At 48.2% G+C, this 26,268-nt stretch overlaps 1 protein-coding gene across 1 annotated transcript; it reads right to left on the minus strand.

Annotated features, from left to right (window-relative positions):
- Window positions 1-23,544: 23,544 nt before the first annotated feature.
- LOC123057357 (uncharacterized) lies at window positions 23,545-25,921 on the minus strand. Its single transcript, XM_044480375.1, has 3 exons — window positions 25,676-25,921; window positions 24,119-25,219; window positions 23,545-23,997 (listed from the first exon to the last, which is right to left on the minus strand). The coding sequence occupies exons 1-3, from the start codon at window positions 25,919-25,921 to the stop codon at window positions 23,638-23,640; spliced, it is 1,707 nt and encodes a 568-aa protein (XP_044336310.1). The 3' UTR covers window positions 23,545-23,637.
- Window positions 25,922-26,268: the final 347 nt, after the last annotated feature.

A 26,268-nucleotide genomic window follows, 5' to 3' on the forward strand; every position in this document is an offset into this window, starting at 1 on the left:
CTAATTCCGACCAGAAAGCGACGGCGACCCTCCGCAGCTCTTCCGCATCTGTGAGTTCCTCTTTTCCCCTTTCTCAGATCTGTCTTGAAATCGTCTTGAGTTCATCGGTGTTCATCACCGCCCGACGTAGACCTCCATTAATTTCACCTCCAATGCCTTTGTTTAGATTATAGAAACAACATAAAACTGCTGCGGAAAATATTCGTGCTTATCCTGTATAAGAACAGATCTCATTTCCCTTGTTTTGGAAACCCTCCGCGAGTATATGAACTTTTCTGTACTGTTTTTAGGTCTAGAAATATTTTCTTTCTCAGAACCTCGTTTGATCCAAAATAATGATTGCAACTTGTGAAACCTGTTTGTTCCACACTTAACCAAAAAACCGCATGTGTTGACTCTGCTTCAGCCATAATAATTCATGTGATCGGTTTAAAATAATACCGGTTGTCAGCACCGCTTGCTTATGGCGACTTAAGAAAACCTTAATCATCTTTAGTACCTGCAGCTGCTAATCATTATCACATAGTTACCTGTATGTCATTAGGCCCCTTCTTAAGCCGCCATCTCAGATAACCCAATAATGCTTATTCTCCGGGTTATAATGAACCGGAAAATTTCCTTTATCTTGTTGTAGGCTTCAATTTATCCAATGGCACCCAAAGCTGTTAAGCCTCCAATTACCTGCAACTGGGTCCCATCCATTGTTACAGAGAGCAAACTGTCCGAGTTTGTAAAGTCTGGCCATCTGCCCAAGAAGGATGTCATGTCTTATCGCGCTCCTGACCCGTCTGAAGAGAAACCTCAACCCAAGGAAGGGGAGGTGATCATTTTCACCGATCACATGAGCCGGGGATTTGCTCCTCCCGGTTCAAAATTCTTTAGAGACGTTTTGCACTTCTTTGACTTAAGACCTCAAGACATCGGGCCCAATTCGGTGTCAAATATCTGCAACTTTCAAGTTTTCTGTGAGGTCTACCTTGGAGAAGAACCCAGCCTACTTTTGTTCAGGGAGTTGTTCTATTTGAACCGGCAGAATGAACGCGCCAACGGACCCAGTCTAGAACTTGGTGGCATCTCGATTCAGCGATGAAGAGACTGCCTTTTCCCTTATGCTGAACTGCCGAGTCATCCAAAGGACTGGAACCAAACGTGGTTCTACTGCCAGGACACTTCTCCGGCTGGTGAAAACCCGCTGCCCGGCTTCCGTGCATTGCGCCTTGAACCTACTCACCCGCTGCCGGATAAGTTGACAGCTACTGAACGTCTGCCACTCACCCCCAAAATCAAGAAGATAAAAGCTCTTTTAGGGAACGGCTTAGATGGCATTGACCTGGTCCGAGTCTGGGTTGCTTGGAGAATAATTCCGTTAAGCCGCCGCCCCGGCTTAATGTGTAATTATTCAGGCGAGAAAGATGACCCTCAGCGTCATAGCCCTGACGACTTACCAGATGACGTAGTGGAAGCTACAACTCAGTCCTTGTTGAAGGAGGGCACAGTGAATAGTAACGCCTTCGGCTTACTACCTTTTTGCGAGAAGAACCCGGCCCCTGCAGTAAGTTTCCAGCCGTCGGGTTATTATTATCTCTTTTTTATCATGTTAGGCTGTATTCTTACGCATAACCCGTTATAACCTTTTACAGGCAAATGATAACTTCTGGAAAACCCAATATGATCATGAGGCAGCCAAGAAAGCCAGGGCGGCCAAGAGAGCCGAAAAGAAAACCACCAAGCCCACCACCTCAAGGAAGAGGAAGCCAAGCGCCTCTGAGCTGTTTCAGCTTGATGATACTGATGATAATGAGGAAGAGGTAACCTTTGAATTTCCCTTTCTCCTTTATCACTACCTTACTGATACTAACCTTCTTTCAGGAAGACACGGGCAACAGCCAACCCGTCGAGGAAGAGGTAATTATAATCTCCTCCGACTCCGAGCTTCAGCCGCGTCAGAAAATTCGAAGAGTAACCCGGAAAGTAAGATTTTCACATCCTTTGGCTTACCAAGATCCTGACTTTCTTTTGAAGCGACAGATTTATGAGAGCCGGAGGCAGACCCGGACCAGCAAAGACGCGGAACTCTCCTCCGGCTTACCTGATGTGACCAGGAAACGCCAGGCTGAGGTTACCTCCGATTCACACCTTCTTTTTCCTTTGGCGGGTTTCATTCGTTATCCTCTCAATTCTTCTGACTCCAATTATCAGGATATTTCACCTTCCTCCGGTGAGTCTATGCAGTCCAACATGCCAGCCTTCAAAACTGCTCCCGGGTAATATAAACTTGTTGTACCTTATGCCTTTATTTTACTCATACTTTTCGTATTTAACCTGTCTACTTTTTCCGCAGTGTGCAAGTAAAGCCCAGCAAAAGGGCAAAAAAGAATAAGCCGCCCCAAGAGCCGGTTGTGACTGAACCAGAGCTGGGCACAGCTGCTCCTGATGCCCCTGCTCACGAGCCGCCGCCTCAACCATCTCATGACGCTCCTATATCTTCCTCTGACCCGCCTACTGAGCAAATCTTCAACAAGTCTGGTAACCCGGAGGCTCCTAGCCCCGCCAAAGCAAGTGATCCGGAAGTTGAGATCCTCAAAACTCAGTTTGTTGAACCGGCACAGCCATCTGTACTTGCCAAGTGTTCTAAAGAGGAGTTGGTAGAACGCCGAAAGGCCAAGCTGGACGTCACTGACTATACTCATTTGAGTATCGGAGAGATCGTCTCCGGCTATATCAATCAAGTACATAGCAGCCGTGACCTGGAAATTGACATGGTGAAGCAGATACAGCAGAAATCTGAGGTATGACTTATGCTAGCTTTCTTTAACCATACTTACTGTACCAGCCCCCAAGTCTATTGCTTATAAGTAAATATGCTGTAGACTTTTGAAAATTGCCTAGCACTGCTTATCCGGCTTAGGAAAAAGACTTTTAACCCGGTAACACTTGCGATACACATTAGCCCCCAAGTGCTAAACATCTTTGCTTGCAAAGTGTTTGGGACTTTAATTTCCATGAACCGGAGTAGTAATTGAAAATTCTTCAGGATACATTAGCCCCCAAGTGCCAAATACCTTTGCTTGCAAAGTGCTTGGGACTTAACACTATTTACCATAATCTTGAGTGTTATCTGGTGCAATGCAGGTCATGATAAGTCAATTTGAATCGGAAATTGTTGACCTGAAGAACCGCGTGGCAGCCCAGGAGACTGAAACTCAAAAGGCTAACTCCAAATTTGAATTCAGCGTCTCTGAACAAGAGAAGCTGAAGCAAAATTTTGAATCGGAGAAGAAAATTTGGGCTGATGAAAAGGCCGCACTGGTGACCCGGGCCGAGACAGCAGAGGCATCGCTGGCGGAAGCAACGGCCGAACTGTCCGACTTAAAGCGCCAGATATCTCGAATGGTCTCAGCAATCTTTGGTGAGTGACTTACTCAAATCTTAAACACTGCAAAACTCCTTGAATGACCATTTCGGTTGTTTCCTCTGACTCACCTTATGCTTAATAACGCAGGCCCCAGGAGCACAAATCTCAAGCAGAACATGGTGATCAAGCTGAAGGCGGTTTATACTCTGGTGGAACAGCTCTACACCGGGTCACAACGTGCCCTGGCCGTTGTGTCTTTATCAAATGATGTTCCCTATCTCCTGCAAGATGTGCTGAAGCGGCTTGCTGTGCTACCTCAGCGGATCCAAGAGTTAAGACGAGCATCTGCAAGAGCCGGAGCTATAGCCGCATTGAGCCGGGCCAAGGCGTGGCTTCCAGAACTAGACCCTGCTGATATTGCTCTTGGGTATCCAAGTTTAAAGGAAGATGGCACCGTGTTTAATGATAAAGATTTCACCGCCTGTGTGAAAGATATACGTCCGGTGGCTACTCTTATTGGGAACGACACTGACCTCTCCAAGTGTCAGCCGGGTTATGACAAGGAGAATCGGAGAATCCCCACGCCGCATTATGACGACGTCAGCTTGATCCCTCCAACCCGTAAGCACACCTTTGCTCCTGAAGTCGACCCAACCGGTTTAATAGATGATGAAGCTGAGTTTGAGGCCTTGAGTGGCATTGACTGGGCCTCATCATCCTTCCAGGACAAAGCAGCCGGCGGAGAGGCGGAGAAGGATAACCCGGAGGCTTCAAATCAACCCCAAGAGTAGATTATCAGGCGCCACCTGCTTATGTAGTTGTAGAAAAACAATGCCGCATCATTCAGACTCGGAGAGTCTTGTAATAGAGTAAAAAATACCTTGAGTTTTGCTATGCCTTTGCGTATGCTTATGGCCTTTAGTACTTGCATAAGCTGCCGTCACTATATACTTTATATGAATCTGTTATGCCCTTTGCAGAAATACCTTGCATTGCCTGTAGTGCTTACAGCTGTTTTTCCGGCTTATATAAACCAACCCCTGAGGGTAAACTTAACTCCTGAAAATTGGCACATACAAGTTCACCTGGTTCTTAACAACCTGATGTAACTAATATTAATTCTGGAAGATTGTAATGTATTCCATTGTACCTTCAAGAGGGTCACAAGATATCTAATGTTGGCACTTGTAAAATATGATGAACAAAATTCAAGGGTTTCTGATTCGAATACGATCAGTGACCCGTTCCAAAGGGGTTGAGCTAAGATTCGGATACGATCTGTTAGCCCCCAGTGGCTGTGGCGATGCCGATCAAGTGGGTATCGACAGCTATGTTCTCTTTGGTTCGAATACGACCTATGTTTGAACAGGAAGCCCCCAAGTGACCATAAGAGTTGTTTAATGACGCTGATTCGAATACGATCCACGTCAGACCCAAAAGGAGTTAAGCTATGATTCAGATATGATCAAGAAGCCCCCAAGTGGGTTTGGCAGTATGCCGATCAAGTGGGTATCGACAGCTATGTTCTCTTTGGTTCGAATACGACCTATGTTTGAACAGGAAGCCCCCAAGTGATCACGGCTAGATTCAGATATGATCATAAGCCGGACCAAAGGAAAGCCGGATTCAGATATGATCCGCTTCTCCTTGGTCATCTCCACCACCTGACAAGGAAAACACATAAACCTTTTTGGGAGTGGAAAAAAGGACAGAGGTCCTGCTTTATTGCTTTATATAATATACATAGTATAAGTATATACACATTAGAGCCGACGGCTCAAGTATAATAAGGCCGAAGATGAGCGATATTCCACGGCCGACGGGTCTCCTCCTCCGACTTACGTGAGTCTTTGTGTTCCCGAACGTCGATAAGGTAGTATGATCCATTGTTCAGATTCTTGCTGACCACAAAGGGTCCTTCCCAAGGAGGGGATAGCTTGTGCATGTTAGATTGATCCTGGATGAATCGGAGCACTAAGTCGCCTTCCTGAAAGGTTCTGGACTTAACCCGGCGGCTGTGGTAGCGGCGCAGGTCTTGCTGGTAAATCGCCGAACGGGCTATTGCCAAGTCTCGCTCTTCATCCAACAGGTCAAGTGCATCTTGCCGAGCTTTTTCATTGTCTTCCTCAACATAAGCCGCCACACGGGGTGAATCGTGACGGATGTCACTTGGCAGGACCGCCTCTGCTCCATACACCATAAAGAAAGGCGTGTAACCCGTAGATCTATTAGGTGTAGTATTGATGCTCCAGAGTACAGAAGGTAACTCCTCCACCCAACAACCCGGCGTCCGCTGTAAGGGGACCAAGAGCCGGGGCTTGATACCCTTCAAGATTTCTTGATTGGCTCGTTCTGCTTGACCATTTGATTGAGGGTGAGCTACAGCTGAAACGTCAAGCCGAATATGCTCTCGTTGACAGAACTCTTCCATAGCTCCTTTGGAAAGGTTAGTACCATTATCAGTTATGATGCTGTGTGGAAAACCAAAGCGAAAAATCACCTTTTTCATAAACTGGACTGCTGTGGCTGCATCACACTTACTCACTGGCTCCGCCTCCACCCACTTTGTGAACTTGTCAACCGCCACCAAGAGGTGAGTCTTTTTATCCTTAGATCTTTTGAAAGGCCCGACCATATCAAGCCCCCAGACTGCAAATGGCCAGGTAATTGGAATCATCCTCAATTCTTGAGCCGGCACATGGGCTCGTCGTGAGAATTTCTGACATCCGTCACATTTACTGACCAGGTCTTCTGCATCAGCATGAGCTGTCAGCCAATAAAACCCATGACGGAAAGCTTTGGCCACAAGAGATTTTGAGCCGGCGTGATGACCACAATCGCCTTCATGAATCTCACGAAGGATCTCCTGACCCTCTGCAGGTGACACGCAACGTTGAATCGCGCCAGTGACGCTGTAATGATGTAACTCGCCATTGACAATTGTCATGGACTTAGACCGCCGGACGATCTGTCTTGCCAAGGTCTCGTCTTCAGGCAACTCTCCCCGGGTCATGTAAGCCAAATAAGGCACTGTCCAATCCGGGATAATGTGGATAGCCGCCACCAGCTGTGCCTCCGGGTCTGGTATTGCCAGATCTTCTTCTGTAGGTAACTTAACAGAAGGATTATGCAAAACATCAAGAAAGGTGTTAGGCGGCACCGGCTTACGCTGAGACCCCAGCCGGCTTAAGGCATCAGCCGCCTCATTCTTTCTTCGATCAATGTGTTCCACTACGTAACCCTTGAAATATCCAGCCACAGCATCGACTTCACGACGGTAAGCCGCCATGAGGGGATCTTTAGAGTCCCACTTGCCTGACACCTGTTGAGCCACAAGGTCTGAGTCTCCTAAGCATCTTACCCGGCTCAAGTTCATCTCTTTGGCCATCCGGAGACCATGGAGCAGGGCCTCGTACTCAGCTGCATTGTTAGTGCAAGGAAACATAAGCCGGAGCACATAACAAAATTTGTCACCTCGAGGGGAAGTTAATACAACTCCAGCCCCCGAGCCTTCTAACTGTCTGGACCCATCAAAGTGAATAATCCAATAAGTGTTATCGGGCTTCTCCTCAGGTGCCTGTAGCTCTGTCCAGTCGTTGATGAAATCCACCAAAGCTTGAGACTTAATGGCAGTACGCGGTACGTACTTCAGACCATGAGGCCCGAGCTCGATGGCCCATTTGGCGACTCGTCCTGTAGCCTCTCTGTTCTGAATAATGTCTCCCAAGGGGGCAGAACATACCACAGTGATAGGGTGACCTTGGAAGTACTGCTTCAGCTTCCAGCTTGCCATGAACACCCCGTAAACAAGTTTCTGCCAATGAGGATATCTTTGTTTTAACTCGATGAGTACCTCACTGACATAATAAACCGGCCGTTGAACCGGATGTTCCTTACCAGCCTCCTTGCGCTCTACCACAATTGCCACACTGACGGCTCGTGAACTAGCAGCCACATATAACAGCAAAGGCTCTTTGTCAATGGGAGCCGAACTGGCGGCTTAGATAACCGCCTCTTCAAATCCTCAAAAGTAGCATTAGCAGCATCACTCCAGACAAAGGTGTCTGCCTTCTTCATTAATTGGTACAGCGGTAGGGCCTTCTCACCTAACCGGCTTAAAGCGGCAACACGACCCGCTAATCGCTGAACATCATTAATACATGCCGGTTTAGCCAAAGAAGTGATTGCCTTAATCTTCTCCGGATTAGCCTCAATGCCCCTGTTTGAGACCAAGAATCCCAAAAGCTTGCCTGCAGGTACACCAAATACACACTTCTCCGGGTTAAGCATCATTTTGTAAACCCGGAGATTGTCAAAGGTTTCTCTGAGATCAGATATCAAGGTTTCCGCCTCTCTGGATTTCACTACTATGTCATCCACATAGGCATGAACATTGCGCCCAATCTGATTGTGGAGACAATTCTGTACACACCGTTGATAAGTTGCCTGGGCACTCTTGAGCCCAAAAGGCATAGACACATAGCAGAAGGCTCCAAACGGGGTGATGAAAGCCGTCTTCTCCTGGTCCTTAACTGCCATCTTGATCTGATGATAACCAGAATAAGCATCCAAAAAGCTCAAACGCGCACAACCTGCCGTAGCATCAATGATTTGATCAATACGGGGGAGGGCAAAAGGATCAGCCGGACAAGCCTTATTTAAGTCCGTGTAATCCACACACATCCGCCAGGTGCCATTTTTCTTGAGTACGAGTACCGGGTTAGCCAACCACTCCGGGTGAAAAACTTCGACAATAAACCCAGCCGCCAAGAGCCGGGCGACCTCTTCTCCTATAGCTTTTCGTCGCTCTTCATTGAATCGCCGCAGAAACTGCCTGACCGGCTTATACTTCGGATCAATATTAAGAGTGTGCTCAGCGAGTCCTCTCGGTACACCTGGCATGTCAGAAGGTTTCCATGCAAAGATGTCCCGGTTCTCACGGATGAACTCGATGAGCGCGCTTTCCTATTTAGGATCCAAGTTGGCACTGATGCTGAATTGCTTAGATGAATCGCCCGGAGTAAAATCAACAAGCTTAGTCTCTGCAGCCGATTTAAACTTCATGGCCGGGTCATGCTCCGTAGTCGGCTTCTTGAGAGAAGTCATATCCGCCGGGTCAACGTTATCTTGATAAAATTTGAGCTCCTCTGCTGCACAGACAGACTCGGCGTAAGCCGCATCGCCTTCTTCACACTCCAGGGCCACCTTTCGGCTTCCATGCACAGTGATGGTACCCTTGTAACCCGGCATCTTGAGCTGTAGATAAACATAACACGGCCGTGCCATGAACTTGGCATAGGCCGGCCGCCCGAACAAAGCGTGATATGGACTCTTGATTTTGACCACTTCAAAAGTTAACTTTTCCGCCCTAGAATCATGCTCGTCTCCGAAGGCCACCTCTAGCTCAATCTTGCCCACAGGATACGCCGACTTACCGGGCACCACTCCATGGAAGACGGTGTTGGAAGTCTTTAAATTCTTGTCAGTTAAGCCCATGCGCCGAAAGGTCTCGTAATAGAGGATGTTGATGCTGCTACCTCCATCCATGAGCACCTTAGTAAATTTATACCCACCAACCTGCGGTGCCACCACTAGGGCCAGTTGACCCGGATTATCAACCCGGGGAGGGTGATCCTCCCTGCTCCAGACAATAGGCTGTTCCGACCACCTCAAGTAACGAGGGACAGCCGGTTCAACAGAATTCACAGCCCTCTTATGAACTTTCTGATCACGTTTACACAAACTTGTGGTGAATACGTGATACTGCCCACTGTTTAACTGTTTTGGATGGCTCTGATAACCCGACTGCTGCTGCTGCTGACCTCCTTGACCAGACTGCTGTTGATTATAACCACCCTGGTTTCCCTGAAAACCGGATCCTGAACCACCGCCCGGGCCATGAAAGCCGCCGGCTCCTGAGCCGCCGCTTGGGCCTTGATTGCCATCAAACGTATTAGAATTCTTGAAAGCTTTCATGATTGCGCAATCCTTCCATAAATGAGTCGCTGGTCGTTCCCGGGTGCCGTGTTTCGGGCAGGGCTCATTGAGTAGTTGCTCAAGAGACGGTCCTGACCCACCAAACCGGGGTGGCTTCCCTTTGCGCTTCTGATTGTTACCCTGTGCATTGGCCACAAATTCCGGGTTACCGTCCGCCTTACGCTTATTGCCTCCTTGACTTGCCGGGTTATGCTGCTGACCCTTTCCATTACCGTTCTTCTTTCCCTTCCCCGTCTTTTCATCATCAGACGCGGGGTCCTTGGTACTATCAGAATCGGCATACTTGACTAAAGCCGCCATCAGCGTCCCCATATCGTTGCAATCACGCTTAAGGCGCCCCAGCTTCTGTCTCAGAGGCTCAAAGCGGCAATTCTTCTCCAGCATGAGAACTGCTGAGCCGGCATCCATCTTATCAGACGAATGTATTATATCTTTGACCCGGCGCACCCAATGAGTCGTAGATTCACCTTCTTCCTGCTTACAATTTGTCAGATCCACAATTGACATAGACTGCTTGCAAGTATCCTTGAAGTTCTGGATGAAACGGGCCTTTAGCTCCGCCCATGAACTAATGGAGTTGGGTGGCAAACCCTTTAACCAAGAACGGGCCGTTCCGTCCAACATCATGGTGAAATATTTAGCCATCGCTTCATCACTAACCTCCAGCAGCTCCATAGCCATCTCGTAACTTTCAATCCACGCCCCAGGCTGTAAATCGGCCGTATAATTCGGCACCTTCCGAGGTCCCTTGAAATCCTTGGGCAGACGTACATTACGTAGAGCCGGTACCAGACAAGGAACTCCTCCGGTTCTAGTAGCAACTCCCGCCTCAACGGAAGTCGTCGGGTAAGCCGGTGAGTTCTGTTGGGCTGCTAGCTGAGCCGCTAGCTGAGCCGCCCGCTCGTCCTCCTGACGTATCCGATCCTGAACCGGGTTATACCCGCCGGGCTGGTTCCGGCGCTGAGCGTTACTTGACAAGGCCTCTGACTCCATGTGTCTACTGTAACTCGGGCTCCGATTTTGACGAGGCGGGGCTAACCAGGGCGGAGGAGTCGAGTGAATCCTATCCCGGCTGTAGGAGTAGGTCTCTTGCTGAGCCAGGGCTGTTTGGACAAGTTCTCTGATCTTCCGGGTTTCCACCGCTGTCGGATCATCCCCATCTACTGGGAGCCAACGTGCTGATGCTGCGATTAAGTTCTCCATGGGGTTGGAGAAGTGACCCTGTGGTATTGGTACGTAATTGGGCGGTGCCATATTGCCGTGAGGAGGTGCCATCCCCTGAGGCTGGACTGGACCTCCCGCTCCGGATGTAATAAGCTGATTCGCACCTGGCGGGTTACTTGGGCCGGCCCCGGGTGTAGCAAAGAGATTCCGAGGATCATAATTCTGAGGTAAACGGGACTGAGTTTTCTGATGTCTCCTCCTCATTACCTCATTAGATGCGTTTAAGCTCAACGTGAGCTGCAAGGCCTCTGCCTGAAGTTGCTGCGCCCGTACGTCCAAAGCCGCCCGCTCTGCTGCTAATCTAGCGTCCTCAGCTGCTAAGGTTTCCTTGACCCAGGCGATCTCGTCGCGAACCTGAGCCACCTCTGCCTCATGCTCAGATTGGTTCGCAGGGATGACTGTAACAGTTAACAAAGCCGTAAGCTTATCCATGAGATCCATCAGCACCTGAGCCGGTGAGCGCACGGGGCCTCCTGCCCCGGCTGCTCCTAACCCGGACGTTATCGCCGCTGAGGCCGTAGAATTTTGGCCGGGTTGAGTACCAGCCATGAAGACTCCTGCCCAGTTTGGCGACTCTGAGAGGTCCGGAATAGTGCTGCCATCGGAACAGCCCCCAAGCACACCATCTTGAACTTGATACAGCGAATCTGTTGAGCCGGCGGATGAATCACCGTCAGAGAGGACGGCCGGCTCACCATCACCTTCAGATCCTTCAGGAAGTTCACCTCCATGGATGCAACCCACAAAGGCACGCTTCACGACGGGTTGAGCTCGGGCGGGTTTCGCACGCTGAGCCGTCTCGACGAGGTCAGTGCAGTTGTCCGGCTCAGGGCCCGGCTCACCAATCCGGCTGATGAAGACGTGAATTCCACCAAAGGGGACCCGGTAGCCGTACTCAATTGAGCCGGCGTCGGGGCCCCAGCCTTCGTCGTCGATGTAGATCTTGCCGCGATGACTCTTGGTCATCCGGCCAACTGCGTATCCCTTGAGCCCTTCGGAGCTGCCCTTCAAGAACTCAAATCCACCGTGCGCTGGCCCCACTCTGGGCGCCAACTATCGTGGAATTGTCACGGCAGATGTCCTCTTGCAAGGACTTGATCGTGGAGCCATCGCAACTAGGAAGTTTAAAGGGGTTAATCGGGACAAAGGACACGCGAGGTTTATACTAGTTCAGCCCCTTACGGTGAAGGAAGGCCTACGCCTAGTTGGGTTGGAATTGCTTGAGGTTTCGATGACCAGGGAGCGAGATACGCTATGCCCGGTTCTCGATCTCTTGTTTTTTCTGTCCCCAAGCCGCCAACGGGTCATCCCCTTATATACACGGGTCGACGCCCTACGGCTTACAGAGTCCCGGCCGACTCATAAACAGTGTCCGACTCGGTGACTAGTTATTTCTACCTTACAATACAAGTCGCACCCTCATGGCGGTTTATCACCATGGGCCCTAAATCGTCTGTGGGCCTTTAGACCCTTTACTGAACCGCCATCTTCACATCTTGGTCTTGGGCTTCAGATGGGCTTCTCTTTGCGTAACCCGGCCCCTCCTGGGCGGCTTACGTAAATAATTATATCCCCAACACTTAGGTCATCCACTTGAGGGAAATTTTCTATTATCCTACAAACCTCTGCACTTGGAGGCCCAACAACGTCTATAAGAAGAAGGTTGTGTAGTAGACATCAAGCTCTTTTCTGGCGCCGTTGCCGGGGAGGTGAGTGCTTGAAGGTATATCTTTAGATCTTCAATCGAGACTTTTAGTTTCTTGTTTTATCACTAGTTTAGTCTATAAAAGAAAATTACAAAAAAATGGAATTAAGTTTGCCTCATACGCTTCATATTTTTAATATCTTTCATGAGTATGATGGAAAGGAAATTTGTGCCAAAATGTTAGAAGAATAATGCATTAAAATGTTTGGCACTAAATCCTTGTATGATGAGCATGATTGCAATATTGTTAGTATTAATTATTTGAATATCCATGATGCTAATGATATGCAAAGCCACAAGCTTGGGGAAGCTATGTTTGATGAAGATGATATTTTTTGTCCCCCAAGTTTTGATGAGCAAATTTATTATGATGAAAGAATGCCTCCTATTTATTATGATTATATTGATGAAAGTGCATTTGGAGAGGTCATGACTTTATTTTGTGATTAATCCACTATTCCGGAAGAGGTTCCAATTGATTATGAGAACAAAGTTGCTATCTATGATGATTATTGTGATGACTTGTATGCTATAAAGAATAATGATATCCATGAAACTTTTCATCATGATTTTAGTTTTCAATTGGATTATGCCTCACATGATAATTATTTTGTTGAGTTTGCTCCCACTACTATTCACGAGAAGAAATTTGCTTATGTGGAGAGTAATAAAATTTCTATGCTTGTAGATCATGAAAAGAATGCTTTATGTGATAGTTATATTGTTGAATTAATTCATGATGCTACTGAAAATTATTATGAAGGAGGAATAAATGCTTGTAGGAATTGCAATAATATCAAGTTTCCTCTCTATGTGCTTAAAGTTTTGAAGTTATGCTTGTTTTGCCTTCCTTTGCTAGTTGATTATTGTTACCATAAGTTGTTTGCTCACAAAATCCCTATGCATAGGAAGTGGGTTAGACTTAAATGTGCTAGTCATATTCTTCATGATGCTATCTTTATGTTTCAATTCTTATCTTTTATGTGAGCATCATTGAAATCATCATGCCTAGCTAGGGGCGTTAAACGATAGCGCTTGTTGGGAGGCAACCCAACTTTATTTTTGTTCCTTGCTTTTTGCTCCTGTTAAGTAATAAATAATTTATATAGCCTCTGTTTAGATTTAGTTTTATTGTTTTAATTAGTGTTTGTGCCAAGTAGAACCGTTGGGAAGACTTGGGGAAAGTCTTGTTAATCTTGCTGTAAAAAACAGAAACTTTAGCGCTCACGAGAATTGCTGCCATTTTTTGTTGGAGAGTGATATTTAGTTAATTCTTTTTGAAGATGATTAATAGACAAATTACTCAGGTCCACCAAGTTATTTGAGAATTTTATGAGTTCCAGAAGTATACGTTTGATACAGATTACTACAGACTGTTCTGTTTTTGACAGATTCTGTTTTCTATGTGTTGTTTGCTTATTTTGATGAATCTATGAGTAGTATCGGAGGGTATGAACCATAGATAAGTTGGAATACAATAGATATTACACCAATATGAATTTAGAATGAGTTCACAACAGTACCTAAGTGGTGATTTATTTTCTTATACTAACGGAGCTTACGAGTTTTCTGTTAAGTTTTGTGTTGTGAAGTTTTCAAGTTTTGGGTAAAGATTCGATGGACTATGGAATAAGGAGTGGCAAGAGCCTAATATTGGGGATGCCCAAGGCACCCCAAGGTAATATTCAAGGACAACCAAGAGCCTAAGCTTGGGGATGCCCCGGAAGGCATCCGCTCTTTTGTCTTCGTTCATCGGTAACTTTACTTGGAGCTATATTTTTATTCACCACATGATACGTGTTTTGCTTGGAGCGTCATTTTATTTTCTTTTGTTTTGCTTGCTGTTTGAATAAAATACCAAGATCTGAAATTATTAGATGTTAGAGAGTCTTCACAAAGTTGCATAATTATTCAACTACTCATTGATCTTCACTTATGTCTTTCGGAGTAGTTTGTCATTTGCTCTAGTGCTTCACTTATATCTTTTTAGAGCACGGTGGTGGTTTTATTTTGAAGAAATAGATGAACTCTCGTGCTTCACTTATATTATTTTGAGAGTCTTTAGAACAGCATGGTAGTTTGCTTTGGTCATGAAACTAGTCCTAATATGATGGGCATCCAAGAGGGATATAATAAAAACTTCCATATAAAGTGTATTGAATAATATAAGAAGTTTGATACTTGATGATTGTTTTGAGATATGAGGATGGTAATATTAGAGTCATTCTAGTTGAGTAGTTGTGAATTTGAGAAATACTTGTGTTGAAGTTTGTGATTCCCCTAGCATGCACGTATGATGAACCATTATGTGATGAAGTCGGAGCATGATTTATTTATTGATTGTCTTCCTTATGAGTGGCGGGCGGGGACGAGCAGTGGTCTTTTCCTACCAATCTATCCCCCTAGGAGCATGCGCGTAATACTTTGCTTTGATAACTTGTAGATTTTTGCAATTAGTATATGAGTTCTTTATGACTAATGTTGAGTCCATGGATTATATTCACTCTCACCCTTCCATCATTGCTAGCCTCTCTAATACCGCGCACCTTTCGCCGGTATCATACACCCACCATATACCTTCCTCAAAACAGCCACCATACCTACCTATTATGGCATTTCCATATCCATTCCGAGATATATTGCCATGCAAATTTCCACCGTTCCATTATTATGACACGCTCCATCATTGTCATATTGCTTTGCATGATCATGTAGTTGACATTGTATATGTGGCAAAGCCACGGTTCATAATTCTTTCATACATGTCACTCATGAGTCATTGCACATCCCGGTACACCGCCGGAGGCATCCATATAGAGTCATGTTTTGTTCTAAGTATCGAGTTGTAATTCTTGAGTTGTAAGTAAATAAAAGTGTGATGATCATCATTATTAGAGCATTGTCCCAGTGAGGAAAGGATGATGGAGACTATGATTCCCCCACAAGTCGGGATGAGACTCCAGACTAAAAAAAAGAGGCCAAAAAAAGAGAAAAAGGCCCAAATAAAAAAAATAAGAGGCCATAAAAAAGAGAAAATTCCCAAATAAAAAAATGAGAGAAAAACAGAGAAGGGGCAATGCTACTATCCTTTTACCACACTTGTGCTTCAAAGTAGCACCATAATCTTCATGATAGAGAATCTCCTATGTTGTCACTTTCATATACTAGTGGGAATCTTTCATTATAGAAGTTGGCTTGTATTCCAATGATGGGCTTCCTCAAAATGCCCTAGGTCTTCGTGAGCAAGCGAGTTGGATGCACACCCACTTAGTTTCTTTTTGAGATTTCATACACTTATAGCTCTAGTGCATCCGTTGCATGGCAATCCCTACTCACTCACATTGATACTATTTATGGGCATCTCCATAGCCCGTTGATACGCCTAGTTGATGTGAGACTATCTTCTCCTTTTTGTCTTCTCCACAACCACCATTCTGTTCCACCTATAGTGCTATGTCCATGGCTCACGCTCATGTATTGCATGAAGATTGAAAAAGATTGAGAACATCAAAAGTATGAAATAATTGCTTGGCTTGTCATCGGGGTTGTGCATGATTTAAATATTTTGTGTGGTGAAGATGGAGCATAGCCAGACTATATGATTTTGTAGGGATAGCTTTCTTTGGCCATGTTATTTTGCGAAGACATGATTACTTTGTTAGTATGCTTGAAGTATTATTATTTTTATGTCAATATTAAACTTTTGTCTTGAATCTTATGGATCTGAACATTCATGCCAAAATGAAGAGAATTACTTAGAGAAATATGTTAGGTACCATTCCACATCAAAAATTCTGTTTTTATCATTTACCTACTCGAGGACGAGCAGGAATTAAGCTTGGGGATGCTGATACGTCTCCAACGTATCTATAATTTTTGATTGTTCCATGCTATTATATTATCAACCTTGGATGTTTTATATGCATTTATATGCTATTTTATATGATTTTTGGGACTAACCTATTAACCTAGAGCCCAGTGCCAGTTTCTGTTTTTTTCCTTGTTTTAGAGTATCACAGAAAAGGAAAATCAAACGGAGTCCAATTGACCTGAAACTTCACGGAACTTATTTTTGGAAGGAAAGCAACCCGGGAGACTTGGAGTGCACGTAAGGGAAGCAACGAGGAAGCCACGAGGCAGGGGCGTGCCCACCCCCCTGGGTGTGCCCTCGACCCTCGTGGGCCCCTCGTGGCCCCCCTGACATACTTCTTCTACCTATATATGTCCATATACCCTAAAACGATCGGGGAGCACAATAGATGGGTAGTTCCACCGCCAGAAGTCTCCGTAGCCACCGAAAGCCAATCTAGACCCATTCTGGCACCCTGCCGGAGGGGGAATCCCTCTCCGGTGGCTATCTTCATCATCCCAGCGCTCTCCATGACGAGGTGGGAGTAGTTCTCCCTCGGGGGTGAGGGTATTTACCAGTAGCAATGTGTTTGATCTCTCTCTCTCTCATGTTCTTGAGGTGGTACGATCTTGATGTATCGCGAGCTTTGCTATTATAGTTGGATCTTATGATGTTTCTCCCCCTCTACTCTCTTGTAATGGATTGAGTTTTCCCTTTGAAGTTATCTTATCGGATTCAGTCTTTAAGGATTTGAGAACACTTGATGTATGTCTTGCGTGGGATAACCGTGGTGACAATGGGTTATTCTATTGATTCACTTGATGTATGTTTTGGTGATCAACTTGCGGGTTCCGCCCATGAACCTATGCATAGGGGTTGGCACACGTTTTCGTCTTGACTCTCCAGTAGGAACTTTGGGGCACTCTTTGAGGTTCTATGTGTTGGTTGAATAGATGAATCTAAGATTGTGTGATGCATATCGTATAATCATACCCATGGATACTTGAGGTGACATTGGAGTATCTAGGTGACATTAGGGTTTTGGTTGATTTGTGTCTTAAGGCGTTATTCTAGTACGAACTCTAGGGCTTTTTGTGACACCTATAGGAATAGCCCAACGGATTGATTGGAAAAAATAACTTTGAGGTGGTTTCGTACCCTACCATAATCTCTTCGTTTGTTCTCCGCTATTAGTGACTTTGGAGTGACTCTTTGTTGCATGTTGAGGGATAGTTATGTGATCCAATTATGTTATTATTGTTGAGAGGACTTGCACTAGTGAAAGTATGAACCCTAGGCCTTGTTTCAATGCATTGCAATACCGTTTACGCTCACTTTTATCATTAGTTACCTTGCTGTTTCTATATTTTCAGATTACAAAAACCTTGATCTACCATCCATATTGCACTTGTATCACCATATCTCTTCGCCGAACTAGTACACCTATACAATTTACCACTGTATTGGGTGTGTTGGGGACACAAGAGACTCTTTGTTATTTGGTTGCAGGGTTGCTTTAGAGATACCATCTTCATCGTATGCCTCCTACGGATTGATAAACCTTAGGTCACCCACTTGAGGGAAATTTGCTACTGTCCTACAAACCTCTGCACTTGGAGGCCCAACAACGTCTACAAGAAGAAGATTGTGTAGTAGACATCAAGGAGGAGGGCGAGGAGGGTGGTGGAGGGGAGGGTGACCCCAAGTTGTGGGGTGACTTACCACCGGGTGCTCCCCAGGGGTGGCTGCGTGGTACTGCCGGAGTACCTACACCACCTTCTATCGAGGCGCACAAGTGGCTCATTGAACAAGCGGGGACAGAGTAAGTGCCTCTCAATCATATTGAGGTGGTCGCTCTGCCCATTGAAAGATTGACCCCCTTACTTAGATTCGACGCATAACCATCAGTGAACTTCACAACGTGTTTCAGCCACTTGAATGTCTCCATCTTATGATCCTTTTTAAGTACGAAGTCAGCATCTGGCTTGAACCAAGATTTTCGACTGCCTGTGGGAGGCTGCATGTGTAGACGTGGTCTATCACAAATATTCTGTTGATCAACTCTAGCATTAACATTATCCTTTGTCTTATCAGGAATGTTGAGGATCGTGTGAAAAAGGGACTCTGCGACATTCTTTTCGGTGTGCATCACGTCTATGTTATATGGAAATTTGAGGTCCTTAAAATAGGGAAGCTGCGTGAAGGGGGTAATGTGAGTCCAGTTGTGCATCTCACCATATCCTTCAAAAAATTTCCCTTTACTTTTTCCTTTGCCCTCGCCCTCGTCTTCGCCTGTGGCTCTGCCTTTGCCTTTGCCTTTCCCCTCACCGGCAGGTTTAAGAGCTTTCAGCTGAGCAAGCACATCTGCACCAGAAAACGTTGGAATCTCGTTTACTTCATGGACAACTTTGCCTTTTGTGAAGTTCTTCTTGTCTTCCCTATCAGGATGGTCTGGAGGGAGGAACTATCGATGCAGGTCAAATGCAACATACTTGCCACCCTTCTTCAGCCAAATGAAAATCAAGGCCTGCATGCACACTGGGCAAGGCATCTTTCCACTTGTACACCATCCGCAGAACAAGGCATAACCGGGAAAGTCATGCATGCAATATTGTAGCCAAACTTTCATCAAGAAATTTTTCTGCAGATGTCGGTCGTATGTCAACCTCGGGAAGTACCAAGAATGGTGCAAATCATCCACCAACGGCTGCATAAACACACTCAAATTCTTCCCCGGATATTCAGGCCCCGGAATTATAAGCGACAGGAACATGGTCTTGCGTTGCATTATGGCGCCGGGAGGGAGATTCAGCGGAATAACAAATACGGGCCAACAGCTGTATGGATTAGACGACATACCATATGGATTGAACCCATCACCTGTTATAGCAATTCTGACATTCCCAGCCTCGGCTGCTTCCTCCGGGTACTCTATATCGAATGACTTCCATGCTTCACCTCCTGATGGATGTACAATTTTTTTTGGATTGTACCTTTTCCCTTCCTTGTGCCACTTCATCATTTTGGCAGACTCCTCGGTGATGAAAAGGCGATGCAATCTTTTTATAAAATCAAGATACTGAAGAACCTTCACAGGGATTTTTAGCTGCTGCTTCTGACCATGCTTATCGACCACCTCCTTATGTATTATTATTTCATATAGATTTTTTATGTTTTTTTAACGCCGCCGGGAGGGGGTCGTCGACGGGGGGGGGGGGGGGGGGGTGGGGGCGGCGGCAGATCCGGGGCCCCGGAGACGCGTTCCGCCTCTTCGGACATGCCACCACACCACCCCGCATGTATGAGGGCCCGGTGTGATGCTCCGGTGGCATTGCTACCCCCCAGGGCCCCCGTCCCGCCTAACCCTGTAGCATTTGACCACGGGATCTAGCCCTTTGACTTTGCACGGACGGGATTTGACGAGTGGACCTCTCCACCCGGTTGTGTTAGGTCAGCCCACAGGAACACTTTGGAGCAACATCCGGGCCAGACCCACAGCAAGATCCCCTCCGTGTAGACCCGACGCGTCCGTTTGCCCCCTCCAGGTGCCGGCGGTGGCGCCGTCCGTGAGGGGGGCCAAACCCCGGAGACGCGTGCCGCCTCTTCGGACATGCCACCACACCACCCCGCATGTATGAGGGCCCGGTGCGACGCTCCGGTGGCATTGCTACCCCCAGGGCCCCCGTCCCGCCTAGCCCTGTAGCGTTTGACCACAGGATCTAGCCCTTTGACTTTGCATGGACGGGCTTTGACCAGCGGACCTCCCCACCCAGTTGTGTTAGGTCAGCCCATAGTAACACTTTGGAGCAACATCCGGGCCAGACCCACAACAAGATCCCCTCCGTGTAGACCCGACGCGTCCGTTTCCTCCCTCCAGGTGCCGGCGGCGGCGCCGTCCGTGAGGGGGGCACACCCCGGACACGCGTGTCGGGCGTTTGCAACCACCACAACACTTCCAGAGTTGTGAGAGGCCGCCTACGCAAGATTTGGCGGCATGCTAGCCCCCAGAGGCCGCCGGCCACAGCCGTAGACGCGCGAAGGGCAATCCGCGTAGAGGGAAAATTTCGAATACTTCTCCATCACCAAAAATTATGAAAAAAATATTATCGTTCCTATAGCACATGTGCCCACGTCGTGCAAAAAAACTCATGATTTTATCGCGCTCCGAGTATTTAATAATATTCACGCCGCATCGTTACCGCAGAATGGCTACTACCGTGTCATCGCCGTCCGTTAGGGGCGGCCACGCCCCGGAGATGTGTGCCGCCTCTTCGGACATGCCACCACACCACCCCGCATGTATGAGGGCCCGGTGCGACGCTCCGGTGGCATTGCTACCCCAGGGCCCCCGTCCCGCCTAACCCTTTAGCGTTTGACCAAGGGATCTAGCCCTTTGACTTTGCACGTACGGGATTTGACCAGTGGACCTCTCCACCTGGTTGTGTTAGTTCAGCCCATAGGAACACTTTGGAGCAACATCCGGGCCAGACCCACAGCAAGATCCCCTCCGTGTAGACCCGACGCGTCCGTTTCCCCCCTCCAAGTGCCGGCGGTGGCGCCGTCCGTGAGGAGGGCCAAACCCCGGAGTCACGTGCCGCCTCTTCGGACATGCCACCACACCACCCCGCATGTATGAGGGCCCGGTGCGACGCTCCGGTGGCATTGCTACCCCCTCCCCCCAGGGCCCCTGTCCTGCCTAACCCTAGAGCGGTTGACCACGAGATCTTTCCCTTTGACTTTCCACGGACAGGCTTTGAACAGTGGACCTCTCCACCCGGCTGTGTTAGGTCAGCTCAGAGGGACACCTGGGAGAAACATCCGGGCCAAACCGACAGCTACATCCCCTCCGTGTAGACCCGATGCGTCCGTTTTCCCCCTCCAGGTGCCGGCGGTGGCGCCGTCCGTTAGGGGAGCCACGCCCCTGAGATGTGTGTCGCCTCTTTGAACATGCCACAACACCACCTCGCATGTATGAGGGTCGGGTACGATGCTCCGGTGGCATTGCTACCGCCCCCCCCCCAGGGCCCCTGTCCCGCCTAACCGTGGAGCGGTTGACCACGAGATTTAGCCTTTTGACTTCCCACGGACGGGCTTTGACCAGTGGACCTCTGCACCCGGTTGTGTCAGGTCGCCCGTAGGGACACCCGGGAGCAACATCCGGGCCAAACCCACAGCTACATCCACCGTGTAGACCCGACGCGTCCGTTTCCCCCCTCCAGGTGCCGGCGCCGTCCATGAGGGGGGCACACCGCGGACGTGAGGGGGTCACACTCTGGAGACGGGTGTCGAGCGTTTGCAACCACCACAAAACTTTTGTCGGCGTAGCTGTTTTTGATTTTAATAAAATATAATGATCTATATTCAAAAGAACATGACCGCACATTATTAACGTGCTCAAAAAAATACAAACCATATATATATATTCATAATATATGAAAAAAAAAACTACATATATATTCATATGTATGTTTATATTTAACATGCTACATGTTAGTTTATATAATAATACATAAAAAAGCTTAAAAAATACATATGAAAAAAAATCTACCTATGCCGACGGCTATGCCGTCGGCATAGAGACGGCCAGGTTTTAGGCGGCGGGCGGCGTGCCGCGGATCACTGACGTGGCTGGTATGCCGACGGCAGCCGTCGGCTTAGCTCGTGGACGGTGCACCGCGGATCGATGATGTGGCATGACGATATATGCCGACGGCCGCCCGTCCAGGCCGTCGGCATAGATTTGACGACGTTATCCGCTGGTCACGGGCGGGGTCGCCGGGCCCACGGGTATGCCGAAGGCCTGGTATGCCGACGGTTGCTGTCGCCATGTTCGCAGCTCGGCCGACGACATATGTATGCCAACGGGTGCCGTCGGCTTAGCTCATGGTAGCCCGACGGCCAAGATAGGCCGACGGCCAAGACGTGGCTGTCGGCATAGCGGAAAGTAGGCCGACGGCAGCCGTCGGCATTGATTTGGCCGTCGGGGTAGGGCCAGTTTCCGGTAGTGTAAGGGCGAGTTTTGTCATTGACGTGGTCTCTTATTTCCACAAATGCTTTTGCTTTCAGAAAGAGAGTACCACAAGTCACATTTTGGTCTCTAGGCTTGAAAAAACAATACACTAGGATCATGTGGGTAAACATGATGAAATGTAGGAGAGTTTCCGGGGTCTCAAGCGTCCTGTTGACGAGTTTCTGCCAAATTACTGCTCCAACACCCACAACAACAGTTTGTCTATGCTTCTTAATTAGGAAAACTCTCAATCCAGCCAAAGATTGGTCTCAACAGTGACCCGGATTTGAAGTCGCCACTTAGTTGAGGGGGTCCTAGCTTCTTGTGGACGATCGTCCATTTGGCATTACTGGGACGCAGAAGGGCCGTCGTGAACATGGTGTTGATGTGTGAAACGTCGTATAGAAAGATGGTGCCATCGCCATAGAGGATGCCACAGAATCCATGCAGAAAGATGGAGCGGCCCTCGTTGTACTTGTTCGGCAAAGGAGGGAGATGGGTGCTGAATGGCTCGGGCGAGATGGTCGCGGAGGCTAGGGAAGGGGCCATCAACCAAGTAGCGGAGGGCCGTGCCGTGGGCGCTGTCCAGCCAGTTCCAATGGCCGGATGTCGGTTCGTTGACGTAGGTTGTCCTGGAGAAGAGGCATCCAAACTTGAGGTCAGGCTTGTTAGGTGCGAGGAGCCAATGTAAGAACGAGGTTTGCTTTCTTGCCGTCATCATATTCGTGTCGCGTGATGTATCATGCCATGCCTTGCAGACCGCTTGGAAGCGGATAAAATTGGCAACATAGAACGGCCGGAGCACGCATGACAGGTCGGTTTCTAACGTGCCGTCTTTGCTCTCTCTGCACATATGTATTGCAAAGATAATCCCGATTCCTTTCCCAATTATACATTGCCAGATGACGCGAGACACCCGGTGTTGACCTGGCGGAGTACGTAAAAGAGAGACCAGGCACGATATATAGTGTTTTAGCACCACCCAAATAGCTCAACTCACGGATCAACCTGTGGTTGTATGGTTAGAGGGACAGTGGAATCCTTAGTCCACCAGGATTCAAGTTTGATGCTGTTCGTGTGTGCGTTCATAGGAGTAAGTGTATGCGCGTATGTATGAGCGCTTGCGTCTGTACTGTGTTCAAATAAAAAACTGGGACTCTGTGACTACAAAGTACAGACACGTACTCCCTCCGTTCCGAATTACTTGTCTTGGATTTGTCTAGATACGGATGTATCTAGACTCATTTTAATGCTAGATACCTCCGTATCTAGACAAATCTAAGACAAGTAATTCGGAACGGAGGAAGTATAACTTTGTCTTTTGAATTGGCCACATGCCCAAAAAACTTCGTATTTTATTTTTATAATGAAAAAACTCTTATTCTATTAATCTATTTCTTCTATTTTTATTTTCTAATAGATAACAATTGTTTCAGATAAATCTACAAGGTGCATAGGAAAATTTGAGTTATAAACGGAGAATTTTCATCATAACTTCAACAAAGTGGGCGGCCATGTCGCCGCCGTCGTTGCTTCTCCTTGACCAAGCTAACCTCGAGGCTGCATCCATCCAAAGACAGTCCGCTGAGAGCGTCTAGAGCTTCTTTTTGGTGGGCATGCACCATCGTTATAGTTAAGAGGCCAGTAACCTCTATGGTCTTTGTCTTGTTGTAGTAGATCAACTTGGCATGGGACACTTTGCCGTGGTTACTGAAGAAGAGTCGCAGCTGAGAGCTGTTCATCCCAAGAGGCAAGTTGCGCACCAACACCGTGAAACTAGGTTCGTAATGTCTCACCATGATAGCGGCTTGCTGCTGCTTTACTTCTTGAGCCATCAGTGACCTCTTATTGATCTCCTGATAAAGCAAAATCAATGTTAATTTGTTAGCACTTTGCCAATTGTGATGCTTATGCGATATTAAGGTTAATGAAGTATTCAACTAGAAAGATCTATTTCTGATGTCTTACTATATGTACCTGAAGTGGCGCAATGTCTGGCTGGGGGACAAGCCATGTACACTTCTTGCCATCCCATCCTGGCGGCAACCGCTCGACAAACTCGGCCTTCCCTTCAATGAAGTTGTACTCAAATGCACCAAGCTTCTCCTGCGGGAAGGCATTCTTATTGTTGTGGTAGACGAAGTATGCACACCCGCCATGGCCGCCTAGCCATGAGGCGTCTACGGCGAAGCTATTGGGTGACCCTAGGAACAGCACACGGTCAGCAAGGCTATGACCGTCTTTCCTCACCCACCGCATCTTCTCCGGCGTTGATTCCTCCTCCTCCAGCGTGTACACGAACACATAGAGACAAGGAGCCCCGCACTGAGAAGTGACACCATTGCCGGCGACCGATACCCACAGCAGCTCGCCGCGGGATTCCAACACGTGGCTGTATTGGTGCGTGTAGAAGAACCCTTGTCCCTGCTGCCACTCCCACGGCGGAGAGGGCTTCGGGACCAGCACGTCACTGGCCTTGTCGCCGTCTGGCGTGATGACGCGCCACACCGTACCCTCGACAGTGACAACGATCTTGCCTCGGTGGTACGCGGCGCAGGACTCAACCTTCCTGCTGGGGGTCTCAAGCGTCCTCTTGACGAGCGTCCACTTTGCATCGCCGGGACGCAGGAGCGACGCCCTAAAGCTGGCCTTGCGGCCTTTATCGGTGTGGGAGATGCTGTATAAAAGGATGGTGCCGTCGCCATAGAGGATGCCGTGGGGGTCACCCTCGTCCCACTGAAAACGAGGCAGGCGGGTGACTTGTCCGGTGACAGGATCGTGGAGGCTAGGGTTCAGGAAGCGGTCGACGGTGAGGTACTGGACGGCGGTGGCGTCGGCGCGGCACACCCAGTTTCCTCTAGCAGCGCAGGGAGGCGGTGACGTGATGCGGTAGGTGGACTTGGAGAAGATGCACCTAAGCTTGAGAGGGGTCTGGTGGTCTTTGTCGGCCGCAGTGAGGAGCCACGGGAGGAACTGATGGGTCGTCGTAGTAGTCCGGAACGGCGGCGGCACGTCGCGACGCGCCACGACCTGCAGACAGCATGGAGGCGGACGAAGTCGGCGGCGTCCTGCAGGCGGCTGGCGACGTCACGGAGCATGTCCGGCGCCAGGTCTGGCCACCGAGGCGCGAGGTCCATTGTGACGGCGGGATCGAGACGGAGAATTGATGAAATCTTTCGTTCCCTGCGGATTAGACACTTTATTATATGGAGAGTTATTTGACGGGCCGGTCACGAAACTAACCACCGATTCAATAGGGACGTTGTGCGCGGGACTAACTAATATTGGTTTTTTTTTTGCGTCAACTAACTAATATTGCTGGTCCTTACGTTAACTTCAAGTTTTGTTCCCTCTTCCGTTGGTTCACCATTCCACGTATATTCAATCTCGAGAAATAAATGTCTCAAGAAAAGGAATCGAGAAAGGGCAGTACTATGCCCCGGCGCACCGGCCCTCGGCTGCTGACTGTTGGATTTGCACGCGTGAGTGGACGAGATTGCCCCGACCAAGTCATCTTCTTCCTCCCGCACGCACGCGTAAACACAGGAAAAAAATGTATCTCCGCGGGTCAGACTGCTCGTGCTCGCCCTTGGCCGCCGCGTCACAGCTCACTAGGGCCGCTCGCCGTCGCAGCTCGCCGGGGGCACTCACCGTATGCAGCTCCACCGGGCCGGGCGTGTCTCTCTCCCTCTGGTTGCAGCACCGCCGGGTGAGGGTTCCAGCATTGTCGCAGTCCGCCGTCATAGCTCGCCGCGCACCTGTCACAGCACCGCGCGCCATGCAGCTCCGTCGCCACCGCTCACCATTGTTAGCTAGCCGTTCTTGGTTTGAAGATTTTTTAGAAGCTCGTTGTAGCTTTCCTCCATGCCGGTTGCAGCTTTTTGCCGCTGCGAGATGCTGACCTCCAGCTACCTCGTATCCAGTTGAAGCTTTTTTCAAAGCTGGTTGTAGATTTCATGGTTGCCGGATGTAGCATTTTTCAGCACTGGTTGTAGCTCTAACGTACATCCGTCGAAGCCCCTGCTTACTTTGATTCCAACAAAAATGTTGTTGGTTCCAGCTCTGGATTTGCAGATTGTTGCCGGGACAAAAATCATTTGCTAGAAAAGCCATTGCTAGTCGCTGCT

Source organism: Triticum aestivum, chromosome 3A (assembly GCF_018294505.1).
Source record: "Triticum aestivum cultivar Chinese Spring chromosome 3A, IWGSC CS RefSeq v2.1, whole genome shotgun sequence".
NCBI lineage: Eukaryota > Viridiplantae > Streptophyta > Magnoliopsida > Poales > Poaceae > Triticum > Triticum aestivum.